At 41.6% G+C, this 20,386-nt stretch overlaps 1 protein-coding gene across 7 annotated transcripts in view; it reads right to left on the bottom strand.

Annotated features, from left to right (window-relative positions):
- Positions 1 to 20,386, bottom strand: part of DOCK11 (dedicator of cytokinesis 11) — a 189,492-nt gene that overhangs the window by 142,887 nt on the left and 26,219 nt on the right. For all 7 annotated transcript variants that reach the window (XM_082376948.1, XM_082376946.1, XM_082376945.1 and 4 more), the window contains exons 2-6: positions 6,321 to 6,437; positions 6,148 to 6,237; positions 4,943 to 5,025; positions 3,858 to 3,927; positions 3,144 to 3,239 (exon numbers count right to left, since the gene is read on the bottom strand). In XM_082376948.1, coding sequence (XP_082233074.1) covers positions 3,144 to 3,239; positions 3,858 to 3,927; positions 4,943 to 5,025; positions 6,148 to 6,237; positions 6,321 to 6,437 — 456 coding nt within the window. The remainder of the gene's footprint in view (positions 1 to 3,143; positions 3,240 to 3,857; positions 3,928 to 4,942; positions 5,026 to 6,147; positions 6,238 to 6,320; positions 6,438 to 20,386) is intronic.

The raw sequence follows: 20,386 nt of genomic DNA, 5'->3' as shown, positions 1-20,386 counted from the left end.
AATCCAGGCCTGAAGCAGGAAGAATGTGTATGATCCCCCATCCTGTACAGGGCACCTAGGGATACAAGCCTGAGGTCTCCAGTGCACCTCAGTTCACGGGCCTGGATTTCTGCTTTGGCCCTCACTCCAACCTCCAGCCTAACAACTACGAAACTGCCACCTATGCCCAATCCTCCCCCTGCCTTGCTCCATACTCACACGCCCTCTGTTTATGTAGGGAGAGAGAGCACAGTAAACACTGCAAGTTTCCACGAATTTCAACGATGCTAAACTAAATAAGAGTTAAAACATAGTTCTTATAGGAAAAAAATATCTTGGCAAAATCCCTGACGCCTTTAACTGAATCTGGCTGGACCTTTATCTGGAGGTAAAACCAGAAGAACATAGGGTGTATTTTCAGCTCCCAGAAATCCAAAATGGAGAGCCACAATCCATAATAAAGAATAGCTGGGATAAATGAAATCCATAACCAGAGACAATTCCCAAAGCTCATTAACGGCCTTTATATTTCAAATTATTCCTCACACATTTTTTTTAAAAGAACTGTGTAGCACATATGACCAAATTGGTTTACTCTTCTTCTCCTTCCTCTGCCTACTGTTTGGTAGAGGTTTTAAAAGAAATAAGTGTTTTTATCTTATGTGAATTATATGTCACTTAAAAAAAAAGAAGAAGAAGAAAGAAGCAGCCAAAATATGAACAGCTGGGGATAAAAAAGAGGAAAAGCAAAGAGCCTAGCTCAGCAGCAGCAGAGCAACGATTAGCTGGAAACAAGCAGCAGCTGTCCCCTTCAGCCAGGCCACGTGGTCACCAGGTTGCCTCGGACCCACCCCCCTCCACCCCCCCAACACCCGCCACCCCCCCCCACCCCCGCTTCATGAATTTATGGTTCCTGCCTGGCCTTTGTAAGCAGTGGAGTTTGCAATCTCAGGGGTAGACAATACAAAAGCTAAACAATCAATCTTTGACTAACTGATTGAATTGCTTTTCTATTTCTGTTGTAACAAATTACCACAAACTTAGAGGCTGAAAACAACATAAATGTATTATCTCACAGTTCTGGAGGTTAGAAGTCTGACATGGATCTCACTGGGCTAAAATCAAGGTTAGAGCAGAGCTGTGTTCCTTCCCGGAGGCTCTAGGGGAGAATCCACTTCCTTGCCTTTTCCAGCTTCCATTTCTTGGCCCTTTCTCCATCTTCAAAGCCAGTAACACAGCATCTCTCTCTGACCCTGCTTCTGCCCTCACATCTCTTTCCCCAACTCTTCTCTTCTGCTTCCGTCTTCCAGTTTAAAAGGACCATGATGATTACATTGGATAATCCAGGCTAACCTCCCTACCAGCTGATTAGTGATTTTAACTCCCCTTTGTCATGTAAGGGAACATTTACAGATTCCAGGGATTAGGAATGGACACCTTTGCATGGGGGTCTTTATTCTGCCTACTATATTAACCAATCTGTAGTTCACAAATTATGAAAGAAAATTTAAAGCATGCACTTTTTACAGACAACTGTATTTTGATTTATAATGTATGAACTCCTAAAAAAGTTATATGTAAAGCAAATTATAATTTAAAGTCATTAGAATAACTCACTATTGAAAGGAATCCTGTGAATTGTTTTGTAAAGATATTAACTTCCTAATGTCTTGTTTTAGGAATCCAGATTTCCATACATTATATTTACTTAATGTTGAACTAAAGCTTAAGTATGGGTAAAGCATTTTAATATTTTGAGAAGGTTAGGGGAAGGGGGTGCAGTCAAAAACCACAGAAGCATTTTCTAACAAACTGCCCAGAATTTTCACCTTCACACATGCACTTCGGAACCCGATAACTGATAGGTAATACGATAAACGCCTGAGTCTCACTTACTCAGCTAGGAAGCATCAACAGCGTGCTGATTAAGATCACAGGCTCAGGCATCAGCCTTCCTTGGTTCAAATCCCACCTCTGAAAACTCGAAGCTATACGACCTTGGGTTAATCACTGAATTTCTTCGTGCCTCACTTTCCACATTTGTCAACCAAGAATAATAATAATACCTGTGTCTTAGGGCTGCCATGAGGATTAAAAGAGATACAGAATATGAAACATTCAGCATGGTGCCTGGCACATATTAAGTCATCAATAAGTGGATTTTCTTATCCTCACCACGTGCCGAGGCCCAGGCTTAGGTGCAGGAGACATATAGGAAGCATCCTACCACTTGGATTTGTTATTTTCAGGGCTTGAAAATGAAAGTGAGAACAGGACATGACCACTAAATGGAAAGCAGCAGGCAAAATATTAAATTAAGATAAAATTTGAGTCTCCCCTTGGTAGACAACCATGGTTTCTGCTTGCAGGCTGTGTGAAAGACAGAATGACTTTTAATACTTAATGCAAGTGTGAGTCATCCTCGGCGAACCACATGATGTTCTATTGAATATCTGAAAGGACAGTTATATTTGGTATCAGGGAATCATTTGGTTTTCTGCTCAGAATCTTCAAGTAGCTTGTTAGTTTTACCTTTGGATTTTAATGGCTCTCCACAGCCTCCCGAACAAAAGCCAACCTCATGTCCGAGGCACTCAAAGCCACGCACAAACCCCGTACACAAACTCGCTATTCTGGCCAGACTACAGAAGTCTCTAGTTCTGACAGCACTAAGGTACCGCTTGGTATAGTAGTTAATTTGGTATGTTTCTTATCTAGTCTGGAGGCTTTTGGAGGCCAGGGATCCCATCTTAGCGAGCCATATGTTCCCCACCGTGAACAGCGTATAATAAGCACCTAATTAATACCTGCTAAGGAAATAGAGTACCCTATTTTTCTACTCATTTACATTCATTTCCACACAGGAACCTTTGATGCCTTTTTTGTTTCAAAGCTATTTTCTTCATTCAACTGACAGCCTCCTTTTTAAACATCCTGATTCAGAAGATAATAATTACATTTCTTTAAAAAGGTGTACTTCTAAATTTATCCTGAGGTTTCAGAGTTCTTAAATTCCATACATGTGTGAGAATCCTCTCACTAAAGATTTTTTTTTTTTGCTAGGGCTCCTTGTAAGAAATTTTGAAAAAGAAATATTGTTTCCAGACAGGCTAGTCATGGCAATATCCTTAAAATGATGAAATAATATAATAACTACTTCTTACCTTCATGGTAACCGTGATGGTGCTATTTACATTGGCTTTATGCAACCAGCCTTGTTTTATCACACCGCCCTTCTGAGAACATAACGATGAGGAATCCTGAAATAGAGCGAAAACCATCAGTCAAACAGCAGCTGGCTTGGCATCTAATCAAACAGTTGGGGGGCACGAACTAGACCCTGCCTGACTTTCCAAAGCATAAAGTTCCCCCTACCCCCGCCCCCCACCGTGACGATGCCTGATTAAACTTGAAATTGTTAACTACAGGATGAAAGGCTCTGTGCCGTGCACACAGTAGGCACTCAGTATTTACTGGATCGTATGGACTGTCTTCTGGGAAAGTCTGCATTACATAAACAGTCAAACTGCACCTCAAAATGTCCCAGACATCCGGGCCATCTGTCCCAAGAGGGATCTATCAGGCAGGAGAGTTCAGATGAATCACCATGCCACATGCCCAGTGCGGGAAAAGCAACTCCACAAGCGCGTCCCACAGGTGGGAAAACATGTTTATACACACATCACAGCCCATTTCACTTGATTTTTCCTAAGCTCCATTTGGAAATGCAACAATTAAAAAAATTTTTTAAAGACACTCGTCAGCTTGAAAGCTGGCCCCAGATCATTCAAAAACAATTCTTTCCCTCATCTTTTCCCAGGGAAATCTCTCAGCAGAAGTGATCTTGAAGAAACCAGTGCAGTTGCCCCCATCTTTACCTCATCCTTCTCACAGTCCTCATCAATCTCAAACACATGATTGGGAATCTTTTCTGGTCGCAGAGATTTGCTGAAAATACAAGAGAGCTGTCTTAGACACTAAGCAGAACAGACCAAAAAAAAAAAAAAAAGCAAGATGAGTAGACTTCTCTCTTTCACAACCAAGGAAACGCCAAGACATAAGAAGGAGAAATTGTTTTCTCCTTTCCAAAGTCAGATTCTCCCCTCTGACTAAACTTGCATTACCTTTTGTAAAAGGACTCCCACATGCGCAGCCAGCAGCAAAGACGTAACTAAGCCCAAACTGCAGAAATTGCAAGGAATGTGTGCCAGAGCTGTCACTGGTGGTGGGACCTTATCTTTCCCAGGCCTAAAAGCAACATCAGGTCATTCTGGCTCTTCCGTCTGTTTGCTGTATGACCCTGGACTGATCATCTTAGCACTCAGCTTTACAGGACATCTTTAAGACTCAGTTTTCTCGTCTGGGAAAGTGCCTTGAAAACTACAAAAGGCTACACCAAGTCTTATTTCTCCAAAACATCTCCTGTATGATATCCTGTGAGGTTAATAGTATTATGGATGAGAAAGGGGAGAAAAGTGAGAGCTCAAGTGACTGAGTGACTAGCCCAAGGTCATCCAGCTAGGAAGTGGTAGAAGTAAGATTTGAACCCTGACAGTCTGGATCTTGGGCCAGGGTGCTCACGGCTGCCCTTCAACGCAACTCAAAGAGATGTACTTTTGTCAAGAGATGTCCGGGGCCATCAAACTGAGCCAAATGTCTTCTAGCTTTTTCATTGACAGCACTAGAAAATGCTCACTACATTATCCAGATTCAAAGAAAGATGATTTTATGGTCAATATAGATGTACCAAAGCCAAAAAGTGAACTCGTCCATTTTGGAAAAAATTTCAATGAGCAAAGTTAAAATATATCCAATTACCCAAAATACATTTACCAAACATGCTGGTTGTTTGAGGTTTTGCTTTATTATATGTTATAATTGAGAAGCTTCACAAATGGTTTGAAAAAAGGTAAAATGTTTAATAACTCTCCTCTTGAAAGTTTCCCTTAAATTCTAAACTTACCATGGCAACATTCGAAAGTCCCCAGAGAAGTCTTCATACTTGTAGTTTACCACATGCCAATCTGTGCTATAGGTTTTAATACACTGAAAGAAAATAAGAAGCTTTAATTTGAAATGTAGGAAAAGTACATGTATATCTGCTTTTTTTATGTCTGGTAATAGGCTGAAAGACTTTTAAAAATCATTTGGGGAATGTTGGTACTGGGATCTTCCTTTGGGGATTAACCGTGTCTTCCTAAACCAGTTGGTGGCAATAAATACCAATTCATATGTTCTCTTGGACACTCTTGACTCCAAGTCCAAAGAGTGTTCAAATAAAAAAAAAGACTTCCCTGGTGGTCCAGTGGTTAAGACTTCACACTCCCAATGCAGGGGGCCTGGGTTCGATCCCTGGTCAGGGAACTAGATCCCACATGCCGCAACTAACAGCACGCATGCTGCAACTACAGATCCCGCACGCCACAAGAAAGATCCTGCATGCCAGCAACTAAGACCCGGCGCAGCCACATAAATAAATAAATAAATAAAAGTAAACAATGTCCTTTGCCTTCTAAAAAAAAAAAAAGACTATGAATACAAGCTACTTGTGAAAGTATTTAAATTATATCCTCTATATCACATCATATAGACTTGTTATGTAGGTCAGTTAAGTTCTAGTAATTTTATTTTCCATTTACACTAAAGAAAGAGCATTTTATTTTTTTAAATTTTTAAATTAATTTTATTGGAGTATGGTTGCTTTACAATGTTGTGTTAGCCTCCACTGCACAACAAAATGAATCAGCCATACACATACAGATATCCCCAAGAAAGAGCATTTTAAATACAGTATATATATATTTTTTTAATTTTTATTTATTTATTTATTTTAGGCTGTGTTGGGTCTTCATTGCAGTGCGCGGGCTTCTCATTTCGGTGGCTTCTTTCGCTGTGGAGCACGGGCTCTAGGCGCGTGGCTTCAGTAGTTGTGGCACGTGGGCTCAATAGTTGTGGCTCACGGGCTCTAGAGCGCAGGCTCAGTAGTTGTGGTGCACGGGCTTAGTTGCTCCGCGGCATGTGGGATCTTCCCGGAACAGGGCTCGAACCCGTGTCCCCTGCACTGGCAGGCAGATTCTCAACCACTGCGCCGCCAGGGAAGCCCCTAAATACAGTATATTTAAAATGAATGAATGATGAATTTTCTTCTGTGGCCTTTGAGCCTCTTACCTCTTTGACAAACAAACTCTGGGCCCTCTTCTCACCATCCTCTGGTACAGTGGACTGCACCGTTCTGCGCTGACGACTTATCACCGAGATCTAGAAGACAAAGAATATCCTTGCTCTATGAACCGCCTTGAAAAATGCAGTTTTGTTCTTTAAAGAAGTGCTTGCAAACTCACAGATATATCTTCCATTGGAAACATAAGCAGGTCTCGGAGGGGGTCGCTGTAAATTTGGGTTTTTCTTTGGGTGATAACATTCTCATAGTCCAAGGGCTCAACAACTTTGGTCTTTTCCTTAATGAGAGATGAAAAGAAAGTTAATACTGTCAAACTCATGAGAGAGTAGTTCCTCCTCGTCATGTGTCAAAGATACATTATTTCACCAAAGAAGGGATTACTGATACTCAGCAATTAAAGGAGACACTTTTATGAGAGAAATATTCTCCATCATTAGACCCACACACCGAATACATACATATAAACACAGATCTCTCTGCTAAACACAAGAGTTCAGGAGAGACAGCCCTGTACTCTGCTTATCCGTGTGCCTCCCAACAATTTATTGAATTTAAGGCAAAACACAAAGTGGCATATATGGAAGCCTGTCAGTTGATACTTACTGAGTATGCACTATTCACTGGGTAACTAAAGGGGAGAAAGTATCAACATTCCTGTGCCTACTTGGTACCAGGCACGCTGTCCGAAGGATGTCTCAAGTTTCCAAATAGCTGGGGCAGGCATGGGTACTGGAGATGCCTGAGCCAATGGGCAGGGCATGAGAGGATGAGGCTCCGGGTGGCAAAGTCAGGGGATCCCTGTGGGACTCCCAGGTGACCCGGCCATTGATAGTGGGGCCACAGCCCGAGGCCAAGGTTACAAGGAGCAGGATTAGTGATAAGTAATAAGAGCATTTACCGAGCCTTTTCTAGATACCAGGCACCGTGCCAAGTGCTTTCTCTATATTTTTTCACATAAGACTCATAATAACCCTATGAAATAGATTAAATCTTTGTCGCCATTTTACAGATGAAGAAATCCTGGACTCAGAACAGGTTAAGTAACTTGCCCACCTTCAGAGCTGGAATTCAAACCTGAGTCTGTGACAGTCTGTGACTGTCTCTGTTCTTTCCACCTCATACAGCCTTTCCTCCCCTGAGAAATACAGGAAAATACTAAAGTTCAAGGTACTGAACTTGGAATAGGATCCCATCACCTACCTTCCTATCATCTATTCCTTCACTGAATTTACCCTGATCTGATACACTGTCTATTTTACCTCTCTGCCTGTTTAAGGGCAGGGATTTCCCTTCATCTGTTCACCACTATAACCCTAGCACCTAGAACAGTACCTGGCACTCAGTAGACATCCAGTCATTAGTGTTGAATGAACTTGGAGATGTTCAGATTCTACCAGAGCCATGTCTCAACACACTATTGGAAACCCAGGCGGGTATATATTAGTGATTTCTAGTAATAATGTTTTACTTAAATTATTTTTCTTAATAATTTTATAATGAAAACTGTATAAAGAAAACTTGAATTTAAGATATATTAAAACTTAATATCATAATGGATGAATTTAAGATATATTAAAACTTAACAGCATAATGGAATAGGGGTTATATTTGTATTTGTGTACATAGTATTTGAGGCAGTCTCCAGTATACTGTATCCAAACAATCCTTTGAGAACCGTTTTTATACACGGTCACAGCTATATCGCAGTTCCATATCCGAAGGGCGTCACAGAGTTTCCTCTTTAAGATTAGTTAGGTGAGAGTAAACCACTCTAACGAATGAGAATCAGTGTTCAACAAGTCTAAAAGGTCCTAACAAAAACAGTATAGAGGTGCCTCAAGAAGTTAAAAATAGAACTACCATATGATCCAGCAATCCCACTTCTGGGTACATACCTGAAGGAAAAGAAATCATTATCTCAAAGAGATATCTGCACTCCCATGTTCACTGCAGCATTATTTACAATAGCCAAAACATGGAAACAACCTAGGTATCCATCAAGAGAGGCATGGATTTTAAAAACGTGATGTATACATATATACAATGAAATATTGTTCAGTCATAGAGAAGAAGGAATTCCGCTGCTTGCGACAACATGAATAAATCTTGAAGGCATTATGCTAAGTGAAATAAGCCAGACAAAGACAAAGACAAAGACAGTATGGTATCACTTATATGTAGAATCTAAAAAAAAGTAGAATGGTGGTTGCCAAGGGCAGGGGGATGAGGGAAAACGGGGAGATGTTGGTCAAAGGGTACAAACTTTCACTTATAAGTTGAGTGAGTTCTGAGGATCTAACGTACAGCATGGTGACTATAGCTAACAATACTGTATTACATACTTGAAATCTGCTAAGAGAGTATATCTTAAGCATTCTCACACACACAAAAAAGGTAACCATGTGAGGTGATGTGTTAATTAATTCGATTGTGGTAATCATTTCCCAAGGTATATGTATATTAAATCACTGTACATTCTAAATATATACTTTTATTTTTCAATTGTATCTCAATAAATCTGGGGGACAAAAGATCCTAACAAAGATATATTTCATTTCAAGTCTTAAATTTGGATTTACTGACCCATGAGATCAAATCAAGCAGATCATCCCTATCATGTCTATGGATACCCGTGCAAAACGAGTTGAAATAAAAGAAAAAAAACTCCTATTTTGTGAACTCAGAGATTTTTCTGATAGGAACATTTGACCCCCTTGTCCCATATCTACCATGTTTCGTGGACCCAAGTGAAAGGACACTGTGACTGCAGCTTGAGCCCTAACACTTAGAGTCTGTGATCAATTTCTCAGAGAAGTTAAGTGAATAAAGCCCCATCTAAGAAGGCAATCCTTGGGAGATTGGGACTGACATATATACACTACTAGGTATAAAATAGATAACTAATGAGAACCTGCTGTATAGCACAGGGAACTCTACTTCACTTTGCTGTACAGTAGAAACTAACAACGCTGTAAAACAACTATACCCCGATTAAAAACCAAAAAGAAAGGCAAGCCTTAGAGACTGAAAATAATTTCAAAGGTTTGCTTTCGGTGCCAACTATCTTCCCAATACAGATTGCAAAAACAGTCCTCCAATTTCATTGTTTAACCTGTTGAATTAGCATCTGTTAATCTTCTCTGCACAATAATTTCACAGGTACCTGCTCCAAGTAACTTTGAAAAAGAAAATCCTCCTTCAGCTTTCTAACCTAGTTGTCAAATTACTATGCTAAAGGGTACGTCAAAATGAATCACTTGTTTAAATGTACAGTATATGCCTTCTAAAAATGACACTTCCAGCTCTCCCTGTGTTTCAAAGGCCACATATTCATGTTACAGAAAACGAGGTTTCACTTTTCATAGAAAACTGATTCAACTAAGCATTCTCGGTCTTCACTCCTACTCCTTTGTCAGGGATAGCTCAACTGCAGAAGAAGCTGGGGTGGCTATTCTGGGTCCCACAAACCTTCCCCTAGAAGATCTAGGCCTGTGAATCAGGCTTCATTTTTACAAAAAGAAAAAGAGAAGGATTAAGGGCCCCCTCCCATCCCCCAGCTGCCTCCAATCCCCATTTGTTTCTCCAGCCCTCTCCCCGGAATTAAAAGCACAATTCAAGCTGTCAGTAGGATTCAGCTGTAACTCTGTTGGCATCAGAGACAAGGAAAACCTTTGACTTTTAGAATTACCATGATTTAATGGCAGCTCTGCCCGGCGGTCTAGAACATAACCCTTATCTAACTTTCCTATTCGGCTTTATCATTTGATTATCAGACTTACAGGGTTACCCGAAATAAAGCTTCCATCACACACAAAAAGGGTCTTTCTCTCAGGTTTGGGCACTGCCTTCCTGCCAGTTCGTGCACTAACTGGCCTGAAAAGGTGCTTTTGCCTAACGCAAGAAAACTGTGTTATAATAATCAGTAGTTTAGGGCTTCCCTGGTGGCACAGTGGTTAAGAATCCGCCTGGCAATGCAGGAGACACGGGTTCGAGCCCTGGTGCGGGAAGATCCCACATGCCACAGAGCAACTAAGCCCACGAGCCACAGCTACTGAGCCCTGCGCTCTAGAGCCCGCGAGCCACAACTACTGAGCCCATGTGCCACAACTACTGAAGCCCCTGTGCCTAGAGCCTGTGCTCCACAACAAGAGAAGCCACCACAATGAGAAGCCTGTGCACCACAACGAAGAGTAGCCCCCGCTCGCCGCAACTAGAGGAAGCCCATGCACAGCAACAAAGACCCAATGCAGCCAAAAATAAATAAATAAATAAATATATTTTTTAAAAAAATAATAATCAGTAGTTTATAAACACCCAAATAATAGCAAGGTCCCACTGTGTCCTTCTATAAGTTCTGTAGCAGCGTTAAGTAAAAGGCAAAAGCATTTATATAATCTGGAGAGAAGCGAGCATATGTTTCAGTCTTCTCTTCCTAAGTAGTGACAGGAAAACCGTCAGCCTAAATTTGGAACCTACTCAGTTTTCATCATGCAGGGGGAAAAAAAAAAAAGGTTTGCCTTTGAAAGTTCTCATTCACTGATTCCTGAGCTCTCTTGAAATAACTTGCTGCTCACATTATTAGGGTTTTTGGTGGTTGTTTCACTCCAAGATGACTCTGCAGTCTTAAGAAAACACTTTCAACATATATTCTACCTGTTTCTTAACCAAAACTCATCAAACAGACAAGGAAAATACTATCATTTCAACTTTGTACATGAAGAAACTGGCTCGGAGGCTTAAGATCAGCTGTCTACATCTAGCGGTAGAATCAGGATTCAAGTCCAAGTCTTCCAACTACTGATCCTTTTTCTGTTCTTAAGTGTCTCCCAAACTCGACTTACTCATGGTACAATCTTCAAGATTTCTGCCACAACTTCTGCACTATCATATACGTCATATTTTTCTTCAAATCAAATCTCTTTTTCATTGAAATACATTTATTGAAACAGTAAGCTTTATATTAGCCCCCCAAAGGAAAATAAGTCAATATTTTCCTAATCCCTAGAAAAATAAACTTTTAAATGTCAACCTTTGTACCATGGTTCAGGACACAGTACACTCTTCCAGACTTAGGCCACTCAGACCAAATCTAAATAGACTTCCCTGTGTAAACCCTCAAATTGTGAAGAAATGCACAATTCCGCAAATGGAGATAACTTTCTGATGTCTAACATAGAGTGAAAGGACCGAGACTGAAAAAGGGAACTCATCAGTACAGATTCGGTTACAGTCTGCTTCTTGGTACAAAGAGAGGAAGCAATGGATTCTTACCGGGAGTCACTAACAGCATCAAACACTTAAGACTTTATGATTTTGTGGTGGCCCCTGTACATCCACTGTACAGGATGACTGATCTTTCATCATCTTAACTATGTATGTATAAATGTAAAACCAAGCTTGCGACCCTAAAGTGATATGTAAATATGTATATGCAGGTATACAGTCAACCCTCCAACCACTCATGTATTTACAAGCGCACATTACCAGTAAGCCGGTTTATGCTCTCATTAGAAACTTAAGCATATCATTTCAATTGCATTTTTAAAAAGCAATCATAATCGTGTAATATTTCCGTGTCAACAGTGCAAAATCAGCCTGGGTTACTTTTGCTTAGATATTACACCAAAGGTCACTCGTTTGCTGGTAAATTTTCGACTTTTAGAAACTAGTTCTCCTTAAGAATTCTAAGAATGTCTCTTCTGCAAGTCTGAAGTGAACACTGGCTTCACAGAATCCCTTCTGCATCACACTGGGAGGGAGAGCAGAGGAGGCAGAAGGCTTAGCAGTGGGGCACGGAGCCAGTTCAAAAATCTCCCACTGCCACCCGCTTCTCCACATTAAGTTTTGGTGCCAGACGGAGCACGGCAACGACTGGTTTGAGAAGGAGAATGATTTAGCCCAAAAGTTAGAAGCTGATTTTTGCAGTATTGTGATCAGACTGTTTGAATGGCATCTGAACATAATCTTATTAAAAATAACAACCATCTTAGAAAAGAAGGAACAGACTCAAAAAGAGGGGGTTACTCTGTAAGTCTCTCCTTCCCATCCTTCCCCCACCTCCCTCCCTTGGGAATGTCTCCAGACCCCCTAAGGGATTTAGCTCCCCTTTTGTTTCAGACATTTGGAGCAGGGTTTGGAGCGCTTTCTCCAGAGATCTCAAAATAACACTTTGTGCTCAAAATGGCCACTGGGGACATGCTGCTTCCGGCAACACAGAAAAGAAAGTGGGTTTGGTGGTAGAGCATGCTTATCAAGTCCCTGCTAAGGTCCAGGCTGTGTGCTAGCCCTTGAGAAGCTCACGGTCTAGAGCGGGAGGTGGATAAACCCAAGACGTTTAAGTTGATCACAGAAGCTGTTATAACTTGAAGCACCACTTGGCTTCCATGCATCTGTCAGACCCTCTGATACCACATCTTCTTCCAACAAAGCAACTGCACAAGTGTTCTTGCACATTAAAGTGTGCAAGCCCATCTATTCACATTTATATCAGTCAGAAGAATTTCCCTGTATGGGTATACGTGGCCTCGGATCATTTCATCTTGTCTTCTACTTTAGTTGATAAATTCTGTAAGATCGGAGACTAGGTAACTGTCAAGAGTGGTGTATGACGATGAGGAGCAGCAAAATTTGGGCTGTGACTAGCAGAAATGAGAAACGTCACCACTGCAGACTAGAGATCTCTAGAGGGGGACCCTACACAGCACGGCAACAAAGGAACCATAACTGTAAGGAACTTTTTCATAAGGTTCACGTCAAGAGTATTTGACTTTGTTATGACCTTGTCTTTTCTCAATCATATGATTACCTTTCACCAGCTCATTTCCTTCCCTCTTTCCCAAAAGGAACTCAAGTACCGAAGAAGCTTTGAATTAATATAATCTGATGATGACGCTAGGGGAGGGAAGGCCATCTTTTCAGTTAGTACAACCGACTTGGCAAAATAGACACGAACATATTTTATTTTATTTTATTTTATAAATGTATTTATTTTTATTTTTGGCTGTGTTGGGTCTTCGTTGCTGCTTGCAGGCTTTCTTTAGTTGCGGTGCGCAGGCTTCTCATCGCGGTGGCTTCTCATTGCAGAGCACAGGCTCTAGGTGCACGGGCTCAGTAGCTGTGGCTCGCCGGCTCTAGGGCACAGGCTCAGTAGTTGTGGCTCACGGGCTTAGTTGCTCCGCGGCATGTGGGATCTTCCCAGACCAGGGCTCGAACCTGTGTCCCCTGCGTTGGCAGGAGGGTTCTTAACCACTGCGCCACCAGGGAAGCCCGACACAGACACATTTTAATAAAGATTGTTTTTCAGGACAAATGTTGGCACAAAAACCCACATACAGATCACATTCAAGACACTGACCTTTCTTAAAGCTAAGAGCTAAAGGGAAAATCATACTTTTTATGAGACCACTGGGTCATGCTTATTCCTAATTTACACCTTGGCTCTCACATCATTCCTGTGACAGCCCAACCTCCAGCCTCTCTCACCCACAGCTCAAAATGTCCTTCCCAACCACTGTGGCATTTTCTCACATATAGCTGTAATTGCATTGTGGGTACTTTGCATATTAGTCTCCTTAGCGGGATTGTAAACACCTGGAGGGGGAAAGAGTGCCTTGTACATTCGCTGTCCTTTACACTGAGTATCAATATACACCAAGCTAAGCATTTTCTATTATCTCACTTAATTCCTTCAAAAACCCTGCAAGGGAGGTTCTTTTATTATGCCCATTTTCAGACGAGGAAACTGAGGCTCAGGCAGGTCCAATGTCACACATTAGTGGAGCTGGGATTCAAATCTATATCTGATGGACTCCAGAGCCAGTACTCCTAACCATAACACACATAAACAAAAACAAAACATTTCCCCACCTTCACTCCTACCATTTTTTTTTTTATATAAATTTATTTGTTCTTATTTTTGGCTGTGTTGGGTCTTCATTGCTGCGCACGGGCTTTTCTCTAGTTGCGGAGAGCAGGGGCTACTCTTCGTTGCGGTGCGCGGGCTTGTCATTGCGGTGGCTTCTCCTGTTACGGAGCACAGGCTCTAGGTGCTTGGGCTTCAGTACTTGTGGCATGCGGGCTCAGTAGTTGTGGCTCGGGGGCTTAATTACTCCACGGCATGTGGGATCTTCCCGGCCAGGGCTCGAACCCATATCTCCTGCATTGGCAGGCAGATTCCTAACCACTGCACCACCAGGGAAGTCCCTCCTACCATGTTTAATTTCCTTGGATGGACTTGACATTTTAGGATTTGCTAGCGCTTACTTGAACTACACCATCATTTTTACCAAAGTGAGATCTTGCCTTCTCATGGCCCTGACGATGCTGAGCATGACTGGCTTATAGAGCTTGTAATGTAATTGGATAAGGAGTTTTACATTTCTTAGCTGTTGCTTCCAATTTAGCATTTGCCATCAATGAGTAGGGATTAGCACCTTAGGTCTTTTACTTTGGGGAAAGGAGTTGGCAGATTTGACTTCAAGTGGGTAAGAATCAGATTACAAGAAAACAACAGTAAGATATCATCAAGGGACCGTGTCTAATTCACCTCGGTATTCTCTACAGACAGAACCTAGAAGACAGCCGTGAGAACTACAAAGCCAGAAGCTTTTGTGGTTTATGAGGGATAAGCAGCTGAATAATACAAAGAGACTGATCCTACACGTATGCCTTCCAAGCCAAAATGGCAGCACACAAGGAGAGAGGGACAAGTCATTGATTAGCTAAGGCTTTCAGAATTCATTTTCAGATCCCAGCTTGAATTTAATTTCTGATTCCAAGAAATCAGCAAAATGAGGTTCTAAAGGTATGTAAATCTAACTGAGGAAAAATAAAACTCATTTTCTTCCCTGTTTAGAGTTTTCACATAGGGAGGAATTCTTTTTAAATGCCAAATTACTTCCCTTTTCTAAGTCTATTCGGTTATTTATATAAACTCAAGAACTATTTTTTAAAACCTACAAAGAATTTATATTATTTTTTTAAATCACAAAATAAACAAGTCTCATATGTACTATATGATTAAATCAAACTCGGTTAACAAGTGTTTTTCATTACAGCCAACTCAAATATTACGCAAATAATCTAGATTATCTACAAATGAATAAATAGAATTTCGATGAACTCTATGCCCCCAAACTTCACTTTAACTGATAATTATATGTTTACTCAATATGCTGGCTGACAGGTAGGAAAACTGATTTGAATTCAATCACTCCTTACATTTTGTGTCCACTTTCTGCTAGTTAGTATTTAAATGACTCAAAGATAAGACAACAAGAGGTAAAAATGAAAAGAAAGGATTGAATAAATTGAGAGAATGGCAAAGTAGCTTTTTGAAACTAGAAGAACACTGTTTCTATTCTTTAGCAAGCCATTATTGACAGAAAGAAAGAAAATGCACCTTGGTTACACATAATGGCTTTCTTTCTAACAAATTAAAGAATTTAACAAGTTCACATAGACATACAAAATTATTACAGATAATTCATTCAAGCAAGGAGAAATTAGATTGTGTGCCCATCAACTAATTTATAACCTGCCTTGGATCTTCGTTCCCACTCCAGTAATGACAAAAAAAGAAATCTTGTTGACTTTTTCCTGAGTTTGACAAACAGAACCATAACATACCTTGCATTCTTAAGCAGAACAAAATGTAAAGTGCACTGATGTTCTATAGGTATGTGGAGATTACTTACATTCCATGAAAACATAAAAACCCAAAGGTCCTGTTTGTGTCATTTGAAAACAGCAGGACAAGCCTATTTCATTACAAAAGCTCAGTAATCTATAAATCAGCCAGCCACACATCATTTTCCACACTGGATCCAACCACTGGTCTACCCATCCCATTAATTTGCTCCTGACAATGGAGTAAAGAAAATTGATGGGCCCCATTTTGAAAACCAACCTTGACAGGGGCAAAAACGCACTTTTCTACAAATATTTTCATTTTCCATAATCGGTCATATTGGATCTATCCATTAACTGAAATTCTCTCTGCCTTTTTTGAACCTTACCAGTATTTTCAGTTTATACCACTTCATGAGATAATACATTCTAAAAGCTATTTGAAATAAATAGAGAGCTCCTTTGATTTTTCTTAAGTGTACCTCTTTAAAATATCAGGAGATGCCCTATGTCTTGGTATAATATTCCAGTAGATGGTGACCTGAGCCATGTTTATCCTATCTACCCACTTGTGATTAAACAGGCAGACCTTCTTCCAGAAGGCTCTGCCTTTTGATGACTTGAGGCAGGAATCTATAGATGATCTTCCTGACCATGATCCGTTTTACTGTCCTTCCAGCCCTAACGCATCCTGGGCAGACCGTGCTCAGTGTTCAGTCTACAATCACTCCCATGTTGCTCTAGCGGAGCATAATCAAGCTCAAAACCTACTCTCCTATTAAGAAGTTTCAATTATCTCCCCAGCTCTTGTCCACATTATCCAGCCTCATGGGGTCTCACTGGGGTACAGCTCCTAGAGCCTGGCCTCTCTGAACTCTTAGGAAAGGGTGTTAAGTCAGACCAGCATCCCTTGCTTAACCATCCTTTGGCTATTCAGCTTTTCTACACAACTTCTTCTTTAAAAAATGCCTGTATATAGCCTTTGTTTCCTTCTTTAAGCCAATTCCCTCCCTATGACAAACCTGTATCATCAGAGATACCACTTGATAGGAGAGTCTTAGGGGTTGACCCCTATGAAAGGTTTTTTGAAGTTCTTAAGTGAATAACCTTGAGGTGATTAAAATGTTATAAAATCGATGTGATGGTTGCACATATCTGTGAATATATTAAAAACCACTGACACAGACCCTTTAAATGGGTGAGTGGTATGGTATGCAAATTACATCGCAACAAAGCTATTAAGAAAGCCAGGGGAAAAAATAACCTATCCAGTTTCACTTCCTTATACCTAAAAAACCCCTCCACTATTTAGGAAGAAGAGTTCCCCGTACAGCAACCACCAGGCCCCTCACTAGAATGGTTAGGAGAGAGTCCACTGGCAGGCCTGGAACAAGTGAGGCTTGCTGCCCTGTAGCTCCCTGAGGGCTCTTCTGGAGCTCTTACACACAGAAACACAAAACACACAGCCTAGTTCTGACGGTCACTGAGCATCGACCACGTGCCAGAGGCAGTGCGCTACAAAGCTGAGAAAACAAACGTGGGCAAGATGTGCATGCTGCCGTTCAGGAACTCATGAGCTTGAAGGGAAGACAGACGCCCTCAACAGAGAGTTAAGATACGATGGGATAGGGACTTCCCTGGCGGTCCAGTGACTAAAGCTCCGAGCTTCCACTGCAGGGGGCGCGGTTCCATCCCTGGTCGGGGAACTAAGATGCTACACGATGGGATAAGAGACAGGGGACACAGAGAGTGCTGTGGGGATGCAGATTAATTCCACGGGTGAAGGAAGCTCAGAGAGGAGGTAGCATGTGCGCTGAGCCTTGAAGGACTGAATAAAAACGCCCATGGCAGGCAAGGTGAAGAAAGGCATTGCAGGCAAAGACGAGAGCGGAAGTAATAGACGAGGATGAAAAGCGTGTGTTCAAGGAGTCTGGGGATGCACAGAATAAGGAGAAATGGCCGGGAAGAGCTGGAAAGGCACGTTTACGGAGGACCACAGATGCCAAGGCCATGAGATTGGACTGTTCCCTAGTGTAGGCGATGGGCAGCCAGCAGAGGTTTTTAAGCAGGGGAATGACATGAACAGATGTTTTACTCATATTTATGCACTGCAAGCCAGAAGGTCAGCGCTAATGGAAATTAATCCATAAAATGACAGCATAGGCTGAAAATTTGCCCCATTGTCTACATTTTCCAGGAGCAATACACTGAATTATGGAAAACTACTCATTTAGAGTTGCACACGAAACTACTGAGGAAAATAAAGTGAGGGCTCTGTTTCTGTGAAGAGCTTTTCTTTAAAAGAGAAATAAAGAGAGAAATACTTGCTTGCATCTTCCTTGGGACTGAGATTAAATTCGCCTGAACATTTTATTTTGAAAAGATCAACTGCCAATCTGCACTTAGTTTGTTTCCAACACCTTCTCAATGGCTAATTTGATTCAGAATGGTTAAATTTTCGATGAAGCGTAAGTTGGATCACAGTATTCCGTTGTTTAAACCCCTTTAATGGTTCAACATAGCCTGCAGAGTTGGTGATTTGTGAAGCAGAGAAAAACGTTGGGGTAAAAATGGGAAAGTCACTACATTCTCCTGGAGAATGCATAATATACTAATATAATTAATAATAAATTTTCTTAATTAAAATAAAAAACATAGCCTGCAGAAAAAAGCTTGAACCGTTTAGCAAGGCTTATAAGATCTGGCCTCCACCCCCAGCCTCCAGCCCAGGCCCTCCAACCCCCGTGGGCAGATCTCCTAATGGGCCCTGTTACCCCACCTTTGCTGCTCCTCTGCCAGTTCTTCCCCCAGCCCCACTGCAAGACTCCATGAAGCTGCCCATCTTTCTAGGTGCAAATGGCCACTCCCTCCTACCCACTGCTACCCACCTCCTCAAACCCAGAGCTAGTGCCTGAACTTCCTTCCCCATCTTAGTCCCAGGATGAAGTGCTGAGGTGCCCATTTCCTTTTCTGCCTCTCCCCTCACTAGAATGAAAGCTCTGTGATTCAAGAGCCTTTGTCTTATTCGCGGCTCTATCCCCAGCACCCCCAAATTTTATCTTGAATGACTGAATGAGCAAACTATGAATCCACTGTTATTATCTTTCTTTCTTTCTTTCTTTCTTTTTTTAACATCTTTATTGGAGTATAATTGCTTTACAATGATGTGTTAGTTTCTGCTGTATAACAAAGTGAATCAGTTATACATATACATATATCCCCATATCTCTTCCCTCTTGCGTCTCCCTCCCTCCCACTCTCCCCATCCCACCCCTCTAGGTGGATGCAAAGCACCGAGCTGATCTCCCTGTGCTGTCATTATCTTTCTAACTCTCAACATTAAGATTTCCTGCCTCTTCCAATTTTTCAAGATGATCACCATCTACAAAATGCTCACTGAAATACACACATTTGGGTAGCTGTCCAAAGGAGCCAGGCTACTGAACACTTTAATAATGTGAATCATCACTCATTCATTTCTCTTTTGGTATATTCACAACATCATATATGAAGTTTTCACAGAACCAGGCACACCTACATGAAGAAATGTAAAGTTTCAGGAGGTGGAAAATCGTGTTGGTTGGGCATTTGAATTAAACTGGAGAGAAAGTTGATGACTCCAGCAAAACTCATTTTGTGCTGGTAACAGTTCTCCCACTGCCAAACTTCCTCCTGAACAACCTCTCTCTCCCCATCCCTCCCTTCCCTTGAGCTCACATTTACTGTGTGCTGAATGTGCCTACTGGTATGTTTTCTGGCTTCCTTCCCTAAAAGTAATCCAAAATGCATCCCGCCACACATGCGCAGAAGCACTAGCAAGAAGCACTCCCCACACCCTTATCTAAGCATCCCCATTTTGCAACGTTCCTCATCCGGTGCAATGCCACTGCAAGACCTCAGACTTAGAACAACGCTGCCTCTACAAGCCTCTTACCTATATTATGTGGCTGAACCACTGTCAAAATGGCAAAACTATGTCTTTCCTAGAAAAGAATCTCCACACCTTCTCCCCAGGACAATCTCCAACTAGGCTAACATCACCCTTGCCCATTCTCTCCATGTTACAGCGCATTCCTGTCTTGTGTTCATTTTCATTTCAACCTGGACCCCATGGCCGATAGCCCTCTCACTAGTCCCTTGTCATTCAGAACCACATCCATGGCCACTCCCCAGCTCTAGATCAAACCCCCTGCTTGCCTGTCTTTGCTGCTGCAGGACAAGAGCCTGACTGATTGCTCAAGGCCTTCATTTACAGGGATACAAATCCTAGGCTCAGTTGGGCTCTCAGTCCCACCCTCAAGGCTTTTACTTACTCCTTGTCAGCTCCCCACGACCTGAAAGAGAACAGGACACTTGAAGTTTCACGAATGGAAAATCCCCTCTCTTACAATGGCGTCCTGGTTGACTTGCATAGCTTGCTGCAAGGGCTGTTCCACTGAATCCGATGTCCCCACGCTGACGTTACCAAATTTCATATAACCCTGTATCCTGCCACATTTATTTGGCAGTCAACTCCTTTCTGGGTACTGCTTTCTCCATTCCTAATTTGGTTCCTAATCTAGGGTCCTAAGTGATCCTTGGATGGGCTACGTGGGATCT

Source organism: Balaenoptera borealis (genome assembly GCF_965194805.1).
Source record: "Balaenoptera borealis genome assembly, chromosome: X".
Taxonomy (NCBI): Eukaryota; Metazoa; Chordata; class Mammalia; order Artiodactyla; family Balaenopteridae; genus Balaenoptera; species Balaenoptera borealis.
Note: the sequence above shows the minus strand (reverse complement) of the source record. Positions and strands in the feature narration are given on the sequence as shown.